The sequence below is a fragment of the Poecile atricapillus genome, chromosome 14, assembly GCF_030490865.1.
Source record: "Poecile atricapillus isolate bPoeAtr1 chromosome 14, bPoeAtr1.hap1, whole genome shotgun sequence".
NCBI classification, from domain to species: Eukaryota; Metazoa; Chordata; class Aves; order Passeriformes; family Paridae; genus Poecile; species Poecile atricapillus.
The window spans coordinates 3152658-3174632 of record NC_081262.1 but is presented as its reverse complement, the minus strand read 5'-3'; the positions used below and the strand labels follow the sequence as shown (position 1 = coordinate 3174632).

Genomic DNA, 21975 nt, shown 5'->3' with positions numbered 1-21975 from the left:
AACAGAAATGCAATTATGGGTCAGAGTTTCCAGCCATTTACCTATATAAATACAATATATGTATATATGTGAACAACATGAAATATTGTACATACATACAATATATTTATCAGGTACATTAAAGAAGTGGAATTAATTAATTAAGCTTTACAAATTGAATATAAGGCTAGGTACAATTTTTGGTCACCAGACCAAGAGCCAATCCAAGTCATACTCAGCAAAAACAATTCTGCAGTTTACCAAACCAAGCTGAGTAAATTGGAATACAACTCTATGAAAATACAATCTGCATTTGAAAAAATAAAATAAAGTAAAAGTTACATGGATTTGGGGGGTGGGGGGTGCTGGGTTTTTTGTTTTGGGGCTTTTTTTGGTTGTTTGTTTCAGATGAACTGGAACCAAAGTTGTCAGGGTCACTAAAATAAAATAAAATAAAATAATTAAAAAAGGAGGCTAAATGTTTGGAAAGGATATGAATTCACACATGAACAAAGGTAACAGAGAGGCCACAGCTTTAAAATGCAGGAAGGCCACAAAGGATCATCAAAATAAAGGAGCTTTATGGAGAGTGAGAGAGTGGAAGCAGCGATGGCAGCACAGAACGAGGCAGGTTTAGTACTCAGACACCGGAGCCGTGGGGATGGGGAGTGTCAGAGGCACCAAGGAGACTCAGTGGCACAATGAACCAACAAGTCAAGGATGGATTCTGATCAGTGTGGCAGCTCTGCCCCCTCACACACACCCCAGACACCTCCTGACCCCACAGAGACCTCCTGGGCTCGGCTGTCCTGGAGACAGCAACAGGCACCGGCAGGCCCTGATGGAATGGGATGGATCAGAATTCCTGCTGGGACACACCAGGGCCATCCTGGGCAGGGGAGATGCTCCAGGAGCCCTCCCTGAGTCCCCTCAGCACAGCTCAGGAGCCTGGAAACTCCTGAGCTGCTTGAGGAGCCAGGGGAAGGGGATGGCTCCAGTTAATGCAGCCTCACAAACACTGCCAGGATGGCCCCTAACCCCACTTCAACCCCCTAGGGCAGCTCCACTGGGATTAAACACATCCCCCTGCCAAGGAAAACCAGGATTTGGGAGCTGAGAATGCGACAGAGCAAGGCCAGGAGGAAAACAAATGTATTTCATTAATTTGTTACCGTTGGGGATGATAAATACATTGTGGTTATTAGAGAGGAGACACTGCACATCTCATTTCCACTGACTCCCCTTGCCCCTCACACCCTAGCCCTACACTGATAACATAGTAGCTAATGATTTTTTTAAAAAACCAAAAATAAGAGGTTCAGAATTTTATATCCTTTTCCATTTCTTTTTCCCTATAATGTGCTTCTTTCAATTTTTCTTAAATTAAAACTCCCACCACTATTTTCCTTACTAACACAGTTGCTCAGCATTTTAAGAGTCAGGCTGGGAAGGACTGAAAGTCAGGAGGACCCAAATACAGGAGAGTGAGGCCAGAAAAATCCATGGCCAAGGCTCCTATTAATAATTTGCAACATTTAAACAGTCCCAGAAAAGGTTAATTCTGATCCATTTTCAGAATAATTTATGGGATTTCAAAGCACTCTAAGCTTTAATCCATGATATTAAAATGAGGAAATAAAAACTGAAGTACAGTGAAAATGAATCACCTAAAGATCATGAACATTTGTTCATAAAACAACCAAGGTGAAGCAATAACTGTAACTTATTATGGATATGGACCCTCAGAATCAGAGTCCTGCCTTTTGCATGTCACCATGAATATTCAGCAAAACCCATAAAAAACATACAATATTCTAGTTACAGCAGCCATAGAAACCCCAAGGAATGTATTTATTGCAGCACATCAAACATGGGAAGCTTTTCAAATGCAGACTGTTCAGGTGACTCCTGTTTATTACAGAGCAACATTATGGTTCAACACCAAAGTCCAGAAAATGCTCAATCTCAGCATTAACAGGTGAATTCCCAACTGTAATTAAGTGTAAAGGCAATTCTAAATTCATAACTGGATGGCAGCACTGACATGAAACACCACTTGGTTTTCTCAACTGGATAATTCACACGTGCAGCACATTTTCTGAACTCTTTAACCTAAATTTCTACCTTATTATGGAATCTAAACAGTTCTATACCAAATAATTAACTTAATGGTTAAACTGTAGTGCCTGAGTTCATTTATTCAACGATGCTTAAATATTCTCAGTTGTAATTTAGTCATGTGATACACTGGACTTTAAGTGCATCCAATTTTGCCTGTTCTGTACACAGAAAATTCAAGAATATTTGACCAATTAAAGATCTGCTGGAAGCATGGAATTTGTTTTCCACTTATTTATTACTTTGTTTAGGAACATCTAAGATTTGAAGATCTCTGTCCCAGGAAATTTGAGTAGTTTAGAGCTGATGAATGGGGGCTTTCTATGCAAAATGGACTGTTACTAAACAATATGGTGATTAATCTTTAGAAATGCCTTTTTAAAAGCTCCAATCCAAAGCCCCATTCATCACTTCATTTAGTGGGCCTGAAACAGAAAACCTCACACTCCACCTGAATTCAATCCCAAATCACAAACCCCTACCCCTTTCTCAAGGCAACTGGATGAGCAGAAAAAATATGACTTAAATGGACTTTCATGTTTATAATGGGCAGAAAAGTGGAATATTACAGCCCCCAGTACAGAGGAACTTTCTGCTCCACGCACCCTGCACTTTTTGCTTGTGACCAACATTGCCTTCCATGGAATAATCCAAATTATTTAACACAAACTTAAATTGGAAAGGCAGTTTTGAAAGAAGAATGAGTCCTTCTTCAAATCAATTTGAAGTTACTATTCTTTCCAAATACAGAATTCATAACATGGATGCAGAATATGAAAAGTATTTTAAATTTTACCAACAGTGATGGTATTTAAGGGTTATTTTTCCCCAATGCCAGGACTGAATTGCCTCTTTAAATACATTTTAATTGTTTTATTTCTCTTCAGCCCAACTTTTCAAAGTCCACAGTGGCTGTATAAAACCTTTTATGAGAGCTCGTGAATTTATTCCTGCCTGTCAATACTTTCTGCTTCTCAAAGGCCACCCAAGGCCCCCCACACAAGGTGGGATGACACATTTTCCTCTCCCACATTGTGCTGCTCCAGCATGGGGCTCAACAAGCTGAAAGCTTCTCAAGAGAATGTTTGGAGAGAAGGGATGGCCCAAAAAGATGAAATACAAGTGCTGGAAGTCTGAATTGGTTCTGTGACTTCACAGCTGGCAAGGCTTAGAGGCTGCCAAGCCTCTGGAAAGCAATTCATTACTTCCTTTTCCCTATTTAAAACAAAGCTTTTGTCTCAGCCCATTTGTACTGTGCATTTTATTTGGTGAGGGGAAGACACAAATAATCTAAGAAATCAAAATTAAAGCCAAATTTTAAGTTTGCTTTGTGATTTTAACACTGGTGATTTATGCATTAAATGGAAAATTAATCTAACAATTGTTTATTAATAATAATAGAAACACCAAGTCCTAATATTAATTAAAAAATAAGAGAAATTTTAATTTTCACAGCTTCTCATGGAATCTCTGGGTAGTTTTTAATGCTATTTCCAAGCTAATTTAAATATTATTAAGCACTGACTAGGAAAGGGAAACATAAGTCTTAGAATCAATCACTGTACCCTTTACTTGGAAAATTCTGGCACTAACTTGTCAAAAAAAACCTGCATATTTTCACAATTCTCCCAGAGCAAGGAAACAGGATTTCCCAGTGCCTTTTGGCAGTTCTGCCCTTCTCCCTGCAGCAAGCCCTGCCCCTCATTTTATGGAAAACATGGACAAGTTGACCTGCACTGAAGCATTGCAAGGGGCAGCCTGGCTAAGAGCAAGCACTAAGGAACACTGTGCCTCACTCTGCAGCACAGAAAAACAAAGAGTCACCTGCAAAAGGACAGCATGGAAAGATAAAAAAAAAAAGAAAGAGCTTTTCCCTGATTTAGCTGACAAAGGAAAGCAAAAGTTAAAAATCCTCCTTATCCTCTGTATGTGCAGAGAATTCAAAAGAGATCTCACTTCCTGAGTAAGGGAAAAAATCTGGATTCAAGGACTTACCTGTTCTGGTAGCTGTAGTAGGCAGCGTCCCGGGGAATAGTACACAGCTGCTTGCCATAGCAGCACAAGGTCTGGGGAGAGAACTCATACTGCAAAACAAGGGAGAAAAGCAGCTTTACAACGAGGCATTTTGCTCATCAGGGATTTATAAAACAAACCTGATGCTTGTGTCTATCAGAGGACACTGCCATGGCCACCACACTTTTCCAGCTATTGGGAATGTACCAGCACAGCTCTCTCAATCTGGTGACAACCATTAACTCTAAAAGCAGCTGACCCTTTGACCTCTGCTTTATGGACATGGGAAACCGGGGAAGTATTTTAATATTACTTAAAACTAAAGAAGGTGTCCATTTGAGAGAAAAAAATATAACAATAATAACAGAAGAGCAGAGCTGCTATTGACCTTTTTAGCCCTGAACACATAAGAAAGCCAAACTTTTAGCAGCCTTTCCATCCTCTATATCCATTTAAAAAAAAAAGAGTACCCAAAGCTGGAGACTGGACAGAATTCAACATTGTCTGGGCAGTTGGGAAGAACATCCCCAAGGATACTGAACCACCCACCTTGCGCCCGCAGCAGTAGCCCAGGGACTGCATGACTGGATCAATCTCCTGCTCAAACACCTCTGCCAGTTTAGTGCAAAACTTGTAGACCCGGGAAGTCTTGCGGTTGTAGAGCCAGGCGTTGTTGAACATCAGCCAGACATCATCCACGTACTGCCAGGGCTCCTGGTACTGCCCCGTGTCCAGCTTGCGCTTGATGGTCGAGAGATCCATGGGATTCTTCACAATGTCAAAATAATCCTGTCAAGACATGCAAAGCCCTGAGTTTTTAAGAGGTTTGCAATATGTTGAATAAAGGCAAAATGTTTATGTGGGTAAAGATGAAACAGGAGGATATTTTATAGGGGTTTTTTTTTAATGCCAACTCACCGGAATCCCTAAAAGCTGGGGATCCACAGGCTGTCTGAAAGGAAGGGACTCTGGGTCCTGCCGGTACAAAGCTTCCAGGGTGGGCATGAGAGCCTGGCGCAGCTCCTCGGGCTTGAAAACTGGTAATGGAAGTCAGAAAGGTTACAAAAGTGCCCTCCATGTTTCCTAATCTCTTGACTCTCCTAAAAAAACCCCAAAGAAATACGTTAACTAAAACTCTGTGAAGGGTTTTCCTGGTGAGAGGCAAAACCTCGCTTCCAATAGACAAACACAGCCTTGTATTTACTCAGATCCCAAGGGAATATCAGAGATATTCTTCCATAGGGAGATGGGAGCAGCTCTAACCCATAATGATACATATTCTTGAGTGTTAAAAAACCCCTCAAAACTTAAACAGAATCAAATTCAATCCTTTCAACATGAATGAACCTTTTCTCCTCAAAGGAGAGACTGAGCATAATTTCCCTCCCCTCCCTTCTAACCTTGTTTGCTATTTCCAAGCCTTTTCCAGAAAAACCCACTGCAATGGGCAGGGATGAAGAGCCAGCTCTACAGAGAGTGACCAGATGTCCTGAGAGCTGGCACTGTGATTTTCCTGGCCACAGTGTACAAACAGTCCTGGTCTGATGGATCGTTAATTGATTTTGAAAGTGTTAATACTTCCAGATTTCTATGCCACCACTTGGCAACAGTGGCATGGCAACAGCCATGATTCTTTCAGGAGTGGCTGACAAGGACAAAAAAAGGCAATACATTTTCTGAAAAATAATGATAACTTGGAGAGCTCTTTGAGCATCTCAGCAGTGTAATTACATTTATTTCCTTAGGAACAGTGTCTTTAAATAGGGAAGAATGCCTATCATTGAGAAAAAAAGACAACTAAGGAAAGCAGGATGGCATCTAATATTTATCTACCTGGATGAAATGAGAACGACACCAATAAAATGGAGCAATTAATTCTGCTAAAAGCACTTGAATCAACAGGGCTCAGTGACCCCTTTGAGGCTGATCATTGCTTTTCTCACTCAAATGCTATTTTGGTATGATATAAATTGCTTTTTGGGACATTTAAATCAAAATCTATGATTTTAAAGAGTAGGCACACACAAAAAAGAGGAAAGACAAATTAAGCTGACACTACTCCTTGGTTGTATGATCATTTCAGCTGTTGCCACAATCTCAGTCCCAACAAAATGGCAATTCTCTTCCATATTTATCAATACCATACATGCAGGCACTTTTCCCCTGCTATAGACTCCAAAGTTTTATAAACAAGTCTTACACATTATATTATGGGATTCTCAAGAACAGAAATAAATATTAAATTCCATTAATGAGGAACAGTAATCTCCACTGCTCTGATTCAGATAGTATGTGATAATCTCAATTATTTCATTTAATGAAATGTAAAGGTCAAAAAGTACCTTTTAATAATCTATTCTGGCTACCTGCTTGACACTGCTTTTAGAATTTTCTCCTAGAATAACATACCACTAAGCTACAGTATCTTTCAAAGTAAATCCAATCTTATTTTAAACTCAAACTACAGAGATCCAGTGTGACTTTTGCCAAGTTCCTTAAAGCCTAATTATCTTTACTGATAAAGATTATAAGCCACTTGTATTTTGAAATTTGGAAAGAAATCAAAACAAAAATCCAGTTGTTATTTCAATTTATTACTTTACCTAAAAACATTAAGTTGCTTTCAGCTGTTCTGTCTCTAAGGACTATGACTAATACCAGCACATTTGATCATAGCATCTCCCTGTACATGGATTTTACAAGGAAGTTTTGTTTTTCCCTCTCTCCTTTTTCCAAAATTAAATGCTCTCAGTTCTCCTCCAGTAGCTCAAAGACCTTTGTAAGGAGCTGGCATCCAGTTATCCCATTTTGTCTTGGATGTGTGGGCAGTAAAAAGAAAATGGGATCTTTGCCTGACTCACCATGACGTATTATCTACCAAAGAAGAGTACAATGCTACCTTTTTAAATTTCTTTGCTTTTTTTCAAATAGAGGCAAGTCTGCTTATGATTGCTAAGGAGAAAATTCACAAAGGAAGATAAGACATTTTTGAAATTACAAGGACAACACACAAATACACCTCAAACCCAAGCTCTTGCAAGTTTTCCATTATGTCTTACAAAGAAGTGAAGAAAACAGTAAAACTCATCTTCGAGGTCAAACTAAAGCTGCCACCTACAAGGAGACAGGAGCTGCCCAAATGAATATTACAGTGGGTTTTTTGAGAATGCAAGGGAAGAAGCAGGGAAACACCACCTCCCTTTCCTGCTCACATTAGATTTGTAAAAAAAGGCAAAATAAGACTCTGCTTGCTAAGTTACAGCACACAGTCCATGGCACTTCCCCTTAGTGCCTGCTATGTTCCCAGCTCACTGTGGGATGGCCCTCAGGAATCTGCCTGCATGGGAATGAGGAAGAATTCCCAATACTTTTGCAAGCCATGTAAAACTCCTGATCAGTCTCTTGAGTAGTTTTAAAATATCACCTGTCCCTTCAGCACACTCGGCAGTAATTCCTCTCCAATACCTCCTGGTTTATTCAGCATTTTAATACCAATGCTCAATTAACACTGAACAAAGTCCTTGTTGGGAAAATGTCACTGTTTAAACTCGAGCCTGTGGTTGTACCTGCCCACACTGCACGTGCTTTGCACTGCACAGTTACTGAGTGACAAAACTTCCAAGGTAAAATTGTGTCACCGAAGGAGGAGTTGGAATACGTGGTGACCCAGCCTGAACTGACTCTGTAAGAACCTTCCCTGTGCAAGCACATTCCTACCAGGCAGCAGTGATTCCTTCCACTGGGAATATCACTGGCTCAGAAATACTAATAAGCTTTCCACTCCCTGTGTTACATTTGGGTTGGAAAAGGCTCTGCCAGTTGGTTCTGCAGCGCGCTCTCGTTTGGGTGCCCCACTCTGCTGCCAGCTGAGAACATCAATCTGCAGGGAAATGTGTTTTATTGTGATTTATTACAAGGAGATTATGGCTAGTAACCAATTACAGCCCAAAGCACATCAAGGAAATGCAGATTTTTTAGACAGCTGCACCATGTTGAAAGCTTCCCTTTGGTTGACAACTAAAAACTAACCACAGAAAACATCACCTCAATAAAGCAGATGCCAAAAGACAGAGGTTTCAAAACTGTGAAGGTTTTTGAGTCCAAAAACTTATCTTGCAACCTGCCACAAAGCCTGCACTGCAAGCAGAGAAATATATTTCTGTTTTAATAATCTTATTCTTACTAACACAAGGCACCCAAACATTTATATAACCTGCGATACCATGAAGTTTTCTTGAGTACAGATGCAATAACACCTCAATTTGTGCTGACACTGCAGCTTAAATTAAGAGACTGCTGAGAAAATGAACACTACACTGAAAACTTTCAAGTCCTGAAAACACAGGACTCTAAAATAAATGTTAAGCAGTCCAGTCTAGGAGGAACACAGGTTCAGGAGAGTTCAAGTGCCTGATTCTCAGAAAAGTGACTGACAAAACTCAGGATAAAGGTGGTGTGTGCAGCCTCTTAACAGGGAAAGAGAAGCGATGGATATCCTTGGTTACTGAAAGCATTCTTATCTACACTGAGCTCTCCTCAAAGAGCACCAAGATGTACAGGGAGGGATTTATGTATTTAATTCCTCCAGCAATCACTGCCTTACTGCCTTGGTCCTTCTGGGCAGGCACTGCTGAGATCAAGGGCACAGTGACTTGCTTTTCTCACCTGATTCATGTAACATTAAAGGAATCCTACTTTCAATATTAAGTTACAGAGTATTGATCTCCCAGAGCTCCAAGTGCTGGAAACACAAGTGCAAACCAGACCTCCCAGCAGGAGCTGAGACCGTGGAAAACAAATGTTAGTGAAAGCAAAGCACACAAGGGAACTCAGTTTTCATACACGTACTTTTCTTGCGGGGCTGAGACGGTGATGTTGATTGTGAAGTGGTTCCATTAGTGCCGCTCTCCTCTTCTTCTTTAACCTCTGCTTTCATTTCAGGCTTCTTTTCTTCAATTTCCATTGGCTCCTGCTTCAGTTCTGTTCCATCTGTTTCCTCTTTTATTTGTGAAGATCCTTGTAAATCCTCCTCCACCTTAAGAAAGGATGCAACGAGAGGTACTGTTACATTTACAACCCAAACTTCAGCCATCAAAATATTAGTTTGAGACTGTTGAAGCACTTTCCATCCATGGCTTTCCTCAGGAGTTACTTTGCAGTAACGACCCTCCTCTCGCCCCTTAGCTCACCGAGTCAGACACATCATTAAGTGCTTTTATATCTATCACTGCTTTCAGTTAAGCTGTAGAGAATCTCATTTACCTCAGTCTTAGCTTCCACTTGTGTCTCACTAGTCTCTGGCTCAGTTTCTTCAGTTTTAACTTCTGATTTGCTTTCTAGCATTGGTGCATCTGGTCCTAGTTGCTGGGAATTCGTATCAGCACTAGCAACTGAGGCAGGGGTGGGGACCCTGTTATCAATACTAGCTGCTGCCTGGGATAGCTGTTGTAAAAACAGTACAAAAGAAAGACACTGCATATATAGAAATATTTTCCTTTACTAAAAATGAACAGCACAAAAGAGACATGAGATGATATTCTACAACAGTGCAGAACATGGATACAGGTCACTGTAGCCAAGATTTGATATTACACATTTAATAGCTCTGCTTTACAGAGGAGAAGCCAAGGAAGAATTCTGCCCCAAAGAGGCTTCTTTTACAGAGAAAACACCTGCCCAGTAAAACACTGTACATTCCTTGAAACGTGCATTTGCCCTGGCTGTATCTTAAAAGGAAAAAAAACTATGCAAATCTCAGGATGAAAAAAGATTCTGATTACGGCCAAATAGAGCATTAGGCCTGTTACACCTCATCTTTCTGAGCACTGCTGCCGATTTTACTTTGAGCAGTTCAGCCATTCAACCCCCCCCTCCTTCACACAATGCTGAGAACATCTGAACACACACATTTTATACATCTCTAACCAACCCTCTGGTCTAAAGCAGGAGCTGCTGTGGACAGCTATGGGCTCTACACATTCAGGACATGGTGCTACAGACAGGGACACGCGTGGGATGTCACGACACGAGGCAGAGGCGACCGGCTGGTACTTACTGGAGTGCCAGGTGGCTGTGCCTGCACAGATGTTGGCTGCTGCTGGGCTGGCTGTGGGGTTGGCACAGACTGGGGCTGGGCAGGGGTCTGTGGCTGCGGTGTCACCTGGGCCTGGGCCGCAGTCTGCCCCGTGGGGGTGCTCTGGGTCTGCGTGGCCGTGGGAACAGAACCCGGCGTCGGGGTCGGAGTTTGTCCCGAGGACGAGACCGGTGTCGATGGCTGGGTGGGTGCTGCTGGCTGGGGAGGAGTCATTCCCGGGGGGGTTTGGTGCTGGATTGGTGGCATCCCGGCAGCAGTGGACACGGGAGGTGTGGTCTGGTGCAGGGGGGGCTGGGTCACCGGGGGACACGGCAGCTGCCCGCTCTGCGGTCCCAGCATGTTCATGGAGTTGGGAAGAGCAGCACTGGGAACCTGCCCCTGCTAGGGAGAGAAAGAGTCTTACAGAGCCTGGAATCACACTTATCCTTTCAATCACAGCCCTGAAGCCTTCTCTGACAGGATACTGTCAGTGCAAAGCAGATCAGCCACAAATGCTGCTGCTGCAAGTGACTGCTCCGATTTTTGTCACCGCTGCCATCAGCTCTCAAGGACCTTTTTCCCAGACCTAGTTGTGCCATGCACATCCTGCATTAATTCCACTGGCACTGAGAGGGAATCCTCACAATCCCAGTAACACAGAAACCCACAGGCAGCCTCTAAATCGTGCCATTAGCTGGGCAAAGGTCAGGCTTTGACACAAAATGGTTTTGAGCAAATACCCATTTTTAGGCCAGGACTCTGAGGCAGCTGTGCTTTAGAGGGCAGGTCAACACATTTAAGGCTGCTTTTATACAGAGCAAGACTTAAGAAGAGTCTTTTTGTTTTCTTTTTAATTCTAATTAAACTGCTCAAGATGCTTCAGAAAACCTGGGATTTGTTTTTCAGAGCAGCAACAATAAAGTACTCTGGATGTACTTAAACCTTTAAGTGATACATTTTACTGAAGATTGCATCAGATAACTGGTGATAAAAGGAATACTCCATCCCCAAATGTAAATGTTACTCTTAGAAATACAAATCAGTTAATTTCCAGCAGATGAGGTTTCAAATTTAAAACACACTTCTATATTGTCTTTACAGAGGCAGTTTTATGGAACTAAGTGCATTGGGGAAAAAATGCTCACCACAAAGGCAGTCAAACAACAGAGCCAGGGCCCATGGAACTGTAGATGTTCCATCCTGAATATATTCCAAACTTGACTCGACAGAGCCCTTCATAACCTGATCTAACTAATCTCTCAGCACTCTGGAGGTTTTAACTAGCCTAAATTACTTGGGCTCTGAGTTAAAAAACAAGCCTTTCCCTCTGGAAAAGCAGATACCTTGGCATCATAAGCACAGCTGCTACTTCACTGACCACTACTGCAACAGAAAAATGTTATGGGAAAAACCCAACAATTTTCTCTCCAGAAGCAAAGAAGTTAAAAACAAATTTTAGAAGATCTTGCCCAACCACTTTATTATAATCCTAGATTTAAAGTTAGCTACTCGGGTCCACACAGAGACAAAACATATGCTCATAGGCATCCCATAAACTGATTTCTGATATTTCCCCTATAAATCTCGTCAGCATGCATTTTTAAGGGATTTAAATCAGGAATTGCAGGGCGTTGCGCCCCCATTAACAGATGTCGATAAGTTATGTAAGAGCTTCTGAAGAAGGCAGATGTAACCCAGGAGCCCCCAGAGTTGGGGTGACTACATCATACAATGGATATAGAAAGACAAATAAATAAAAGTAAAGTAAATCAATCAGAGGAAAATAATTAAGAGCAAATGAATCTTAGAGAATCCATCTCACCTGTGCCACCCCGGCCTGGGCTGTTGACTGACCCATGCCCACATTGTTCACATTCATAGCTCCAGTGGATGCTGGGAACTGGTTTTGGGGCAGGAATTGGTTCTGGGTAGGAGCCTGACCCATCATGTTGTTGGAATGAGCTCCCATCATGTTCTGTGGCTGAGGCATTCGGGAAGGAGACATTGCCATCTGAAAATCAACACCAGATTAACTAATTACCATTTAGTATTACGGAGCAGGACAAAGGAAAATACACTGAAATCAATCCAAAGATAGGGAAAAAAATAAAAGGAAAACTGACTTAATTACACTAACTGGAAGTGGGCATATGCCTATAACTTCAGCATTTGTTCCACAGCATTCATTATTTTTAACAGGTAGTATTCAGAGGGTTAACTCTGTTTTGTTCTCTGGGGTGACAGAGATAATCCAGGGAAACTAAAAATATTTTTGTTTTTCCAAAGAATAAAAACATGTTTTCATGTAGGAACAAAGAAGGTTTATATACTGCAAAGATAGTAGATGCTCTTCCACAGATTGCTGGGGATTACTGCACCTGTGGCACGTGTCCCTCTAAAGATCTGCTCGGCGTTTTTGGAACACGTAAACATCGCAAACAAACGCCTCGGTAAAAGCCTGTCAGACTCGCTGCGTTTCCATGAAATTTGCCCACAAGTTGCAGCCCTGCTCTGTGGCTTGGCCTTTTCAGAGGGGCTGAGGTGAGGGGTGGGCTGAGGCTGTGCAGAGCAGGGTGTGAAGGGGTACAAACCGCAGGCACGGCGCCCATGCTGTTCATCTGCACCGGGTGGTTCATCGGAGACGCCGCCCGCGGTCCCAGCGGTGCTTGGGGCATCTGTACATTCCCTATGGACATGGGGTTAAACTGATTCATTCCTGCAAATGCACCCCCAAAACAACTCATTAGGAACAAGTCAGCAGAATTTATGGATCTATATTCTACTGTAAAATTAACAGTTATTACGACTGCAATTTGACCGCCCTGCACTTTTAGTTATTTGACTTAACAGACAAATTAGGATGCAAGAAGTTAGAGCAATACTAGTGAAATACACCTTTTGGTGTCTTAAAAAAAATAATTAAATGCAAAAGATGAAGAGTAGATGATCTGCAGAGGATGCTGGATGATCTGCAGAGACAGGATGCTATTTATAAATAATACCTTAGGATGTTTCCTAAAATCAGGCATTTGCTTTGAAACAACAATGTCTAATTCAGGGCTCACTGAAACGGTTGAAGTAAATATGATAAAAATACATATGGGATGTATGAAGGCAACTCCAAGCCTCAAATCAGGACAAAAGCTGGCAAAATGCTTTAACAGGGGTTGTGCTTTTCATAGAAAAAATTGAATCCCTCCAAAAAACTTGTCTAAAGCTGTAATTATGGAGCTATACTTGTTATCAACTTGTTCTCCCATTCAAATGAATTTTAAAAGTATTTAATTTCCCAAGGACATTTCAACACTAATTTTGACTTAGTACTAACTCTGAACCAAGAAATAAAATAGCAGAGGACATTTTTTTTTTTAAGGAAGTTGCGGCACCTAAAAATCATGGGTTTGTTTTTTGGAAAAAAAACACCCATGAGCTCACAGCAGCCTCAGTGAGTAATGACAAGTGCTGTGAACAAGTTCCAAGGCTTTTTTAGATGCACCTTCCATCAGAAACCAAGAAAGGCTATCATTAGTTACACAGATTTTAGGACTAATGTGCTATATTTCCAGCTACAGGTGTATTTTTGGCTAATTAACTGATGAAAACATGCCAACATCCTTCCCCCTTTACAGTGTTTTAAATGAGATTATCCACAGTATTCTTGCTTGAGCTGTCCTCTCTTTGGAAGCACTGAATTAATTCCCACTCCCCAGCAAAGTGCTGGATCCATATTGTTAACACTGCACTGACACACAGAGCAATGCCAAAGAATGGTGCTAAAAAAAAGGCAGCCCCAGTAGTTCCTCCCTCCCAACACCCAAAAACCCCAACGTGAGATCAGCTTTTCCCTCCAACAATTATTTTGAACCCACAAATTACAATTAGAGAGGAAAAGAGATACCTTGAGAAACCTGCATACGACTGATAGGCACGGTTGGCATGGACATAGGCCCATCTGCAACACAACACGAGAACAGTCAGCAAAACCAGTTTTAAAAACAACCTCAGGATTAAATTGAGTCCAAAGACTCCTGAGAAGCAGAAGCAGCTCCAGCAGCACTTACTGGGTGGCCTGACGGGCTGTGCCTGGCCCATGGCAGCAGCCACCTGGGAAATCCCTGGGGGCTGGGGCCCGGGGGTCTGTAAGGCTGCTTGGTTCCCCAGCATCCCTTGTTTATGGAGACGAGACCTCCGCTTCTCTTCAAGCTCCTTTTGTATCTTATAGATTTTCTCTGCTAATAAATGATAGTATTCATCCTAAAAGGGGAAAACAAAGAGTAATCAGCAGGAGAAAAACTCATTCAGTCTACCTGAATACCATCATCTGGTTTTGGGGTGGGTTTTTTTTGTTTTGTTTTTTTAATGTATACACTTGCCTAATTGAAAAAGAAATATTTCTTTTCAAAATCCTGTAAATTAAGACAATCTTTTCTGCTTTAATGTGGAAAAGGAAAAAAAAAAAGCTTCCAGAAATCACACTTGCTTTAAGGCTACCCTGCACACCTACTCTGAGTAACTTAGCAGACAAAGGAGAAGGCTGGAGGTTCTCTATTGCTTCAGCAAAACCCAGGAAGCTGTGATTTAGTTTCTAAGTGTTAATGATTTTTAAATGTTATTTTCATAATAAACATTTCCACTAATCCACAGACAAAAGAAAAAGATATTCCCAGCACACTGTTACAATGAATAAACTTTCAGGAGACAGATGTTAAGGACAGATCAATTTTTACATAAAGAAAGGAATTGCTCTTTTCCTAAAGAGTCTACCAACAATCACGGCAAGGGATAAACAAAACCAGACAAAACCTCAAAGGAATGGAGAAAATTCGGTGAAAAATAGTCCACAGGCAGAGACAAGTAAACACTACATCTGTACAAGATGAAAAATCCATTTCACTCAACCCACACTGACAACAGATCCAATAAGACAGTCACAGTGCACACCACGTAGACAATTTTGCTTGTCAGGAATTGCTGGACACACATCTTCCAAGTGCATGAGATTATGCACCTGTTAAAGGCAGAAAACCCCCCCCAAACTCTCAAGGCTACATTTCTTTTGTGGGGTCACCATGCTCTTAGAACCCAGGGTTACATAGAGCACAGGCTGAATGATGGTTGCCTACAATCCTTTTGTTTTTATTCAATATTCATCAAAACCAGAATTTATTATTACAGCAGGATTGAATTAATTTCCAAAAAACTTAATATGAGACATGTATTCCTCAGCAGCCTTGTTAAGAAAGTTCAGTCATGCAATATAAAGCATTGTTTTTCAGGTCACTTCTCAGAGTTTCTCAAAAATCAGTACAAACACTTTCTGCTGTTCAGTTTAAAAGCTTTACAGCCCCTCCCCTTCTCCTGCTAAAGCCATTTCAGTTCTAAGTTCTTATCTGTAAATTTAATATTGTGTTGCTTTCCCACTGCAAAGATTCCTGCAAAGGCTGTGTTCAAAGGGAGCACACACTGCTAGAACAGCATTAAACTCCTTACAATGATGCCTCTCACTAATATGTTTTTCAGTGTCAAAGTAGAATGGAAGCTCCTCAAAAAGAAGGATGTAATTCCTCACGGCATCGTTAACACATTCTGAATTACTTCCTTCTTCCAAGTTTGCTGTTTGGAGCCAAATACATTAGATGAATTCAAATAACAGAAACTTCTGGCCATGAGGCTCTGACAGCTGTTTTGAGGGGTGAGGAGAAGATACTTCTTGGGTGTTTGTCTGTCAGAAGGCATTTAATTTTACAATCAGGAGTTTGCTATGCTCATCCTTACTGAGAAGGTACTTAGACAACCAGGTGTGACCATGAAATCCTCCTTCTATCTAAAATTGGTCTCTAAAGCTGCCAGGGTAACCAGGGCTGAGCACACCCAAATCTTCCTTGTAAACAACCTCTTAGTAGCCACAAGGAGGATACAAAGTGGTTACTGACCAACACTGACACACAGCAGCACTCTAAGTATGACCACTGCCTATTTACCTCTAGGAAATAAAACCTGTGTTTCCACCTCCAGCTCTTCTGGCAGGTGGGCTGAGAGGGGCAGAATGTATGTGATCATCTGATTATCACCTGAAATGCCACTAACTACTCTCTTTAGATGCTCCTCCCTTGCTAAAGGAAGGATCTCAGGTTTCTGATCAGGTAGGATCTTGCTGGCTGTTGCTACTGGTACTAATATTGTTGTCTTTTCCCAATGAAAACTTTCATGGAGTGGTTCCTTTGGGGTAGAGTTACCACCACCTCATATCCATAGCTCGTCAATCAACAGGGGTTTGCTCCCTTCAAGTAAGAGAGGTTTGAACTGACATCTCTGTGCAGACAGAGCAAAAATCATCACCTACAACATGAATTCTGTTTCTTTTTCCCATCCACAAAGTAGGCAAACTGACTTCTTATGTCTTAGCCCAACTACTCCTGGTGCTGCAGAGCAGAGGAGAATTAATTCTATCCCTACAGGTGGAAGGTAAGCAGTGGAACAGCACTTGGTCCTAGAAAAAACCTCCACTGGTAAAGAGGAAAATTTTAAAACTACTGCAATTCCATAAGGGAAACATCAAGAACTGCAAGCTGTGCTCCAAGCTTCTTGCATGTCCATCACACTTTCAGGAGGATGCAAGTTGGGATGGATGTGATGGTGTCTAGAGCTGAGGAGTGAATTAGCTTGGAGTGATATGAATCACATGGCTTGGAACTACACAAACACTGAAACACTGAAAACGTAACTTTCCTCATGAAGAGGGCAGTGAAATGATTCCCTGTGGTTTTCTTTACAATTCTGAGATTTGTGATGCTATTTCTTCTACATGTTGGAGTGAAGCAACGTACCCTACTATTAGCAGATTCATACATATCTCCTTCCACTTTCCTGGCATAAGCCACCAAGTTCTCCATGCGGCGATCCTTCAGTGCTGCTGGATCAGGAGTGGGGAAGATGGCTTGGACACTGCAAGGACAGAGGAACAATAATAGAAAAAGATCTTCAGAATAAAAACCCAAATCAATACAGCTTTATGATAATCACCCTGAATGTTCCCTTACATACCAGATATGTAAAAGCATACAAAATGGTTAAAAAAATAATATTTTACTATTTCTCCCAAGATTAAAACAAATCAAATGATGAAAATAAAGTGAGGCTTAACAGTCTGGAGTCTAAATAACTGTTCACCACAGCAGAGCAAATTTACTAGCAATAGAAACTAATTCCATGCCCACTCCTTAATGAGCATGAAGAACGAACTGAAGAGGATTAAAGGTAACAACTCATCCTGAGTGGCACAGCACCTGAGAACCACTACTAATAACTTTCTTTTCAGCTTAATAGCAGAACTACTGTATTGAAATTCTTTAAAAACATTGAGGAAAAAGGCAGCCTTGTTGAATACTTACAGTTTATGCACTAAATGATTGCGCAGGTCCTGAGTGACATGTTCATGCCATGCTTTCCTTACCCCGGTACTCGAAGGAGGTGCAGCCGTTGGCATTGAGCTGAGGTTTCCAACATTGCCAGAGTTTGTGCCATCATTCATTAGTGGGCTAAAATCAAAAGAAAAGGGACTTTTAGAGTACCAAAATACAGAGTTTTGTCATAGGATTGATGCCTGAAGTAATTTTTGAGTTGTTGCTTTAATCTCTTTTAGCTATTGCATCAAACATTCTCTTAAGTGAAATTTTGGCATCAACAAACTGCAACCCCTGAAGCAGCAAAGCTCAGGAGTTTACAAGGCACATTCACAGAGTGAATGGTAAAGAATCACAACTATCAACTTAAAAATACAAAATATTCTTCCTTTGGGACTTCATTTAAAAGCAATAAATATTGTGGGGCTCTCAGGAGGCAGAGAGTTCAGCTCTGGAACTGAAACAGGAAAGAGAGCAGAGCTGTACACGTGACTGACCATCTCCACGCCAATACAATCAGTTTTTAAAGCATGCTCTTTATTTATGTTCATAAGCATGCAAATAAATGTTTAATTGAGCAAGAATGAAAATGTGTGCATTACTTATTTGTCCCAAGGGATGTTGGAAGAGCAGTTTCAGAAATTAGACCCGGTTGCTGTTCTGTTGTTATTCCTCCTGCAGGAAGGTTCATCTGGTTGGCTCCTTTGGGGCAAAATTAAACATCATTGGTGCACAGTTCACAATTTTGACAATAATATGATGAAACTGCACTTTACTGACCCACCTGGCTAACAGAAGAAGCAATTGATCAAGTTAAGTATTTTTATAACAATACCTACTGTGCTGCACATACGTGGCTATTTATGGAACAAATTACTTTCAGTCTGAACTACAAAAATGAGTCTATTAAAATTTTAAATTCATAAACTCTTAAGATTAGATCAATAAGCCATAAAGAAGGTAATACTAGCAATTAAGATACAAAAAAAAAAAGTATTTGAGACAGGATTGTCTGTTAGAACAGGGGACAACTGTTAAACCAAAATCCTTCAGAAATTCTGTTTCATCACCTCAGAGAATGATCTATGTGCTATATTTTAAAAGAAACTCAAAGTCCTGCTATTTGGCCAAAGCACTACATTCAAAACTTTCTAACATTCAAATGTAAATGAATGGCAGTGCATATAAATAGTGTATTTTTAACTTAATAAACAACATGACCAGACAGTCACTACTCTGACCAAACAAAATACCAGACTATCCTGAAAGTTCAACATAATTTATTTTAACTTTTTTTTTTTTTCTTTTCTCCACCTACCCAGTGCATTAATGGTCCTCATTTGCTGGTGAGCCTGAGGCTGTGCTGGCTGCTGGCCTTGGACCTGGGGCTGCAGCTGTGTTTGGGGCTGGTTGCCATATGGCAGCCCCAGGGCAGCGTAGGCTCGTTGCATGGAGCTGGGGTCAATTGGATTGGGATTACTTAGTGATGGAGTATTCTGCTGGCCTGTGCCAACAGAACCGATGGAATTCTGGATCCCACCAGCTGGAGACCCTAAAAGGGCTATAGAAAAGAGAAAGAATAAGAGAAAATTAAAATTCGATGGGAATAAGGAGTAAAACCAGTCATGCCAAAAGTCACCACAACATGCACATATTCTATGACACAGATATTTTTCTGCCAGAGGACAGAACAACACTCAAGATGCCAAGTGGGAAAACTCAGCCTTTGATTCTACAGGACAGAACCCACCCTGGCTATTAATCCATGCAGTCTAAAGAGAAGTGCTGTAAATTTCAGGCATATAAGCCCATAATTACTTGTAATAGATATACAGTACAGGTTCCTATATAAGGCTAAATAGGATTTTCATGCTTGGGGACAGTAAACTAAGGGGGGAAAAAAATTTAATTCCTCTACTTCCCTCTTTCCCATCAATCCCATTTTAGGTCAAAATATTTGGCTCCAGAACAGAGATCCTGAGTTCAGCAGAAACACTGTGTCCTTGGACACAAAGGTAATACTGAAGATCTGTTGGTAGAAATTTCCATTGCCAGCAGTCACCAGATGAAATCCTCTGAAGGCCAAATTACCTTAATCCCCAAATTACTTAGATATGAAAAACTCTGATGAGTCTCACATTGTACTGTACAAAATCTAAAATAAGTTGGAGTCAGAGAGGGATTGAACTCTGGTAAATAATTTAGATGATGTTTAGGTATTCATTAACCTACATGGCTACCACAACCAACCAACCTCTCCCACCATACAGATGTATGGAAGTGTAATTTTCAGTGTAGGCAGGAAATGGAAACAACAGGGAAAAGTAGCATTTACTTAATCCAGAAGAGAGCAAAATTTTGCTTTCTGGTTCTCATTTTATCTACCATTCTAAGTAATACCACGTTCCCTTGTGAATGACCCATGGAGTGCAACCTTCAGCACAGAGACACTGCATTTTAATAATCAGGGCTCTGGTAGAAGTAACACTTCCTTCACATTTTTCCCCTCAAGTAATTAAATATGTAATGTGCATTACAAATGTGTGAACTAAACTTAGCAACTGTAATGGCTCTTAATATAGGCAACAATAACTGTTTTATTGAAATATTAGTAGGGGCACGTGCTTAGATAAAAAAGTCATGAAAACAAGCCTTCTGAGACATTAACAGCATTATCCAGGCTTTCTTAAATCCTTACCCACTATGGAAACTGTTCACTTGAAGAGATACACAGGCTTCCAGCTTCCACCCAAGAGAAAACACACACACTGCAGAGTCCAGACTTTTCCCTCTCCAGATGAGAAATCAATTTGATCTCATTTGCCAAAGAACTACAAATAAATATACTCAGCTATCTTCCTCTCCTGAAGAAGCAGCTCTACAAAAAACATCCTTTTTTCCCCCAAAGGACAATCCACAGTATTTTAAATGCTGGGATTACCATGGAAATTAAGGCTTATGTATACCTACACTCTGTGGACACACTCACAATAACTTTTGAACTCACTGATCACTTCCAAGAGAATTTAAAAACAAAGACAGAAGCTGATTAAGATCCTATCAGCTTAATTAAAAAAAAGACATATTAAAGAGCAGCTATATGAATTCCTCATTGGACTTGCATGTAGTACTCTGGAATCACACAATCTAGGAGAAAATGCCTTTACACTACTGCAAGCCAAGGAACAGGAAGGTTAAATAGCACAAAAGTTGTGGCACCCTGGAATTCAAAAGCCTTCAGAGGCTGCTGTGACAGCACAGATTGGTTCAGGAGCTAATAAGAATTCCAGCTTGTTAGAGGATGATATTCCACCAGAAAAATTAGGACAAAACCTCCCCAGTCTGCTTTCAGTGCTGGAGATGGCAGAACACACGCAGGTGATGCAGGGAACCAGGGAAACCAAAAAACCCGGGAAACCTCAGTGGCCACCTCACTGAGGAGAGCCCAGCCTTCCACCAGCCCTCACCTTCTCCTGGGGAAAAACCACTGATTGTTTAAGACTGCAGGCTTGGCCTGAAGCTCACTTGGACAAGTCCAGCACGTCCAGCCCATGGCTCTGGGCTGAGCTTTGGCAGCAGCATCAGTCACTGCAAAGCACAAGTTCAGCCCTTGTGTTAGAATAGTTTTAGACTATTTGCCCTCAGCTTTTCTACACTTCATAACTCAATAGGATCCTGTTCTGAGTATTGCCCAACATCAGGAATCTGTTTTTGAAGGTGGTTTTTTCATCTGTTTGTTCACTGGTTTTGTATGAAGGCATGACATTATCTGTCAAATAAGAAGATGGAGGCAGAGAGTATTAAATTTCCACTCTGGAGAGACCTAAGTGAAAATGCTGTTCTTTCTGTGGCAGATAGATTTCCCTTTCTGTGTGCAGGGAAGAAAGTCAACTAAAATAAATACAGCCCTGGAACAAACACATTAGGCCACTGCAACGTGAAGCAACGTCTACTGCAATTTACTTTTATTAACTGATGCTTCAGACATTGAGGAGCCCATTGACAGAAGTTACAAGTGTGAAATGAGCTCTGTAATTCACATTCTAAATGCTGTAAAGACAACTGGCTCTGTGTGTCCCAGTGTCACTTGTGTTTATGTACCTGAGGAGGGAAGGTTCAAACAAGCACAAGTTAAGCAGCCCCAGAACTTCCTAAGTAGTTCCAGTGACATCCCAATCCCCAGAAGGCATCAAAACCATCCAAGAGCAGCTCACCTGCAGGATTCCTGTCCCAGGCACTGCTGTTTAATGACACTGCACTCATGTCTTCTAGAGGGGAACCCCTCCAGCTAATTAAAATTTATTTTAAACACAGATCCCTAATGCTATTTTAAGTATGAATGCCCAGCACTTCTCTAACCTGACCACTCCAGTGAACATGTTAAACCAT

The 21975-nt window shown here is 41.1% G+C and overlaps 1 protein-coding gene across 6 annotated transcripts in view; it reads right to left on the bottom strand.

Moving 5' to 3' along the window:
- The window catches only part of CREBBP (CREB binding protein), a 95213-nt gene that overhangs the window by 19643 nt on the left and 53595 nt on the right, over window positions 1-21975 (bottom strand). For 3 of the 6 annotated variants that reach the window (XM_058849269.1, XM_058849272.1, XM_058849275.1), the window contains 14 exons: window positions 18905-19147; window positions 18189-18288; window positions 17575-17721; window positions 17011-17128; window positions 14245-14437; window positions 14082-14135; window positions 12775-12899; window positions 12006-12194; window positions 10166-10585; window positions 9373-9552; window positions 8959-9145; window positions 5029-5147; window positions 4660-4899; window positions 4093-4181 (listed from right to left, as the gene is read on the bottom strand). In XM_058849269.1, coding sequence (XP_058705252.1) covers window positions 4093-4181; window positions 4660-4899; window positions 5029-5147; window positions 8959-9145; window positions 9373-9552; window positions 10166-10585; window positions 12006-12194; window positions 12775-12899; window positions 14082-14135; window positions 14245-14437; window positions 17011-17128; window positions 17575-17721; window positions 18189-18288; window positions 18905-19147 — 2404 coding nt within the window. The remainder of the gene's footprint in view (window positions 1-4092; window positions 4182-4659; window positions 4900-5028; window positions 5148-8958; window positions 9146-9372; window positions 9553-10165; window positions 10586-12005; window positions 12195-12774; window positions 12900-14081; window positions 14136-14244; window positions 14438-17010; window positions 17129-17574; window positions 17722-18188; window positions 18289-18904; window positions 19148-21975) is intronic. The other 3 variants (XM_058849270.1, XM_058849271.1, XM_058849273.1) reach the window with 3 other exon arrangements.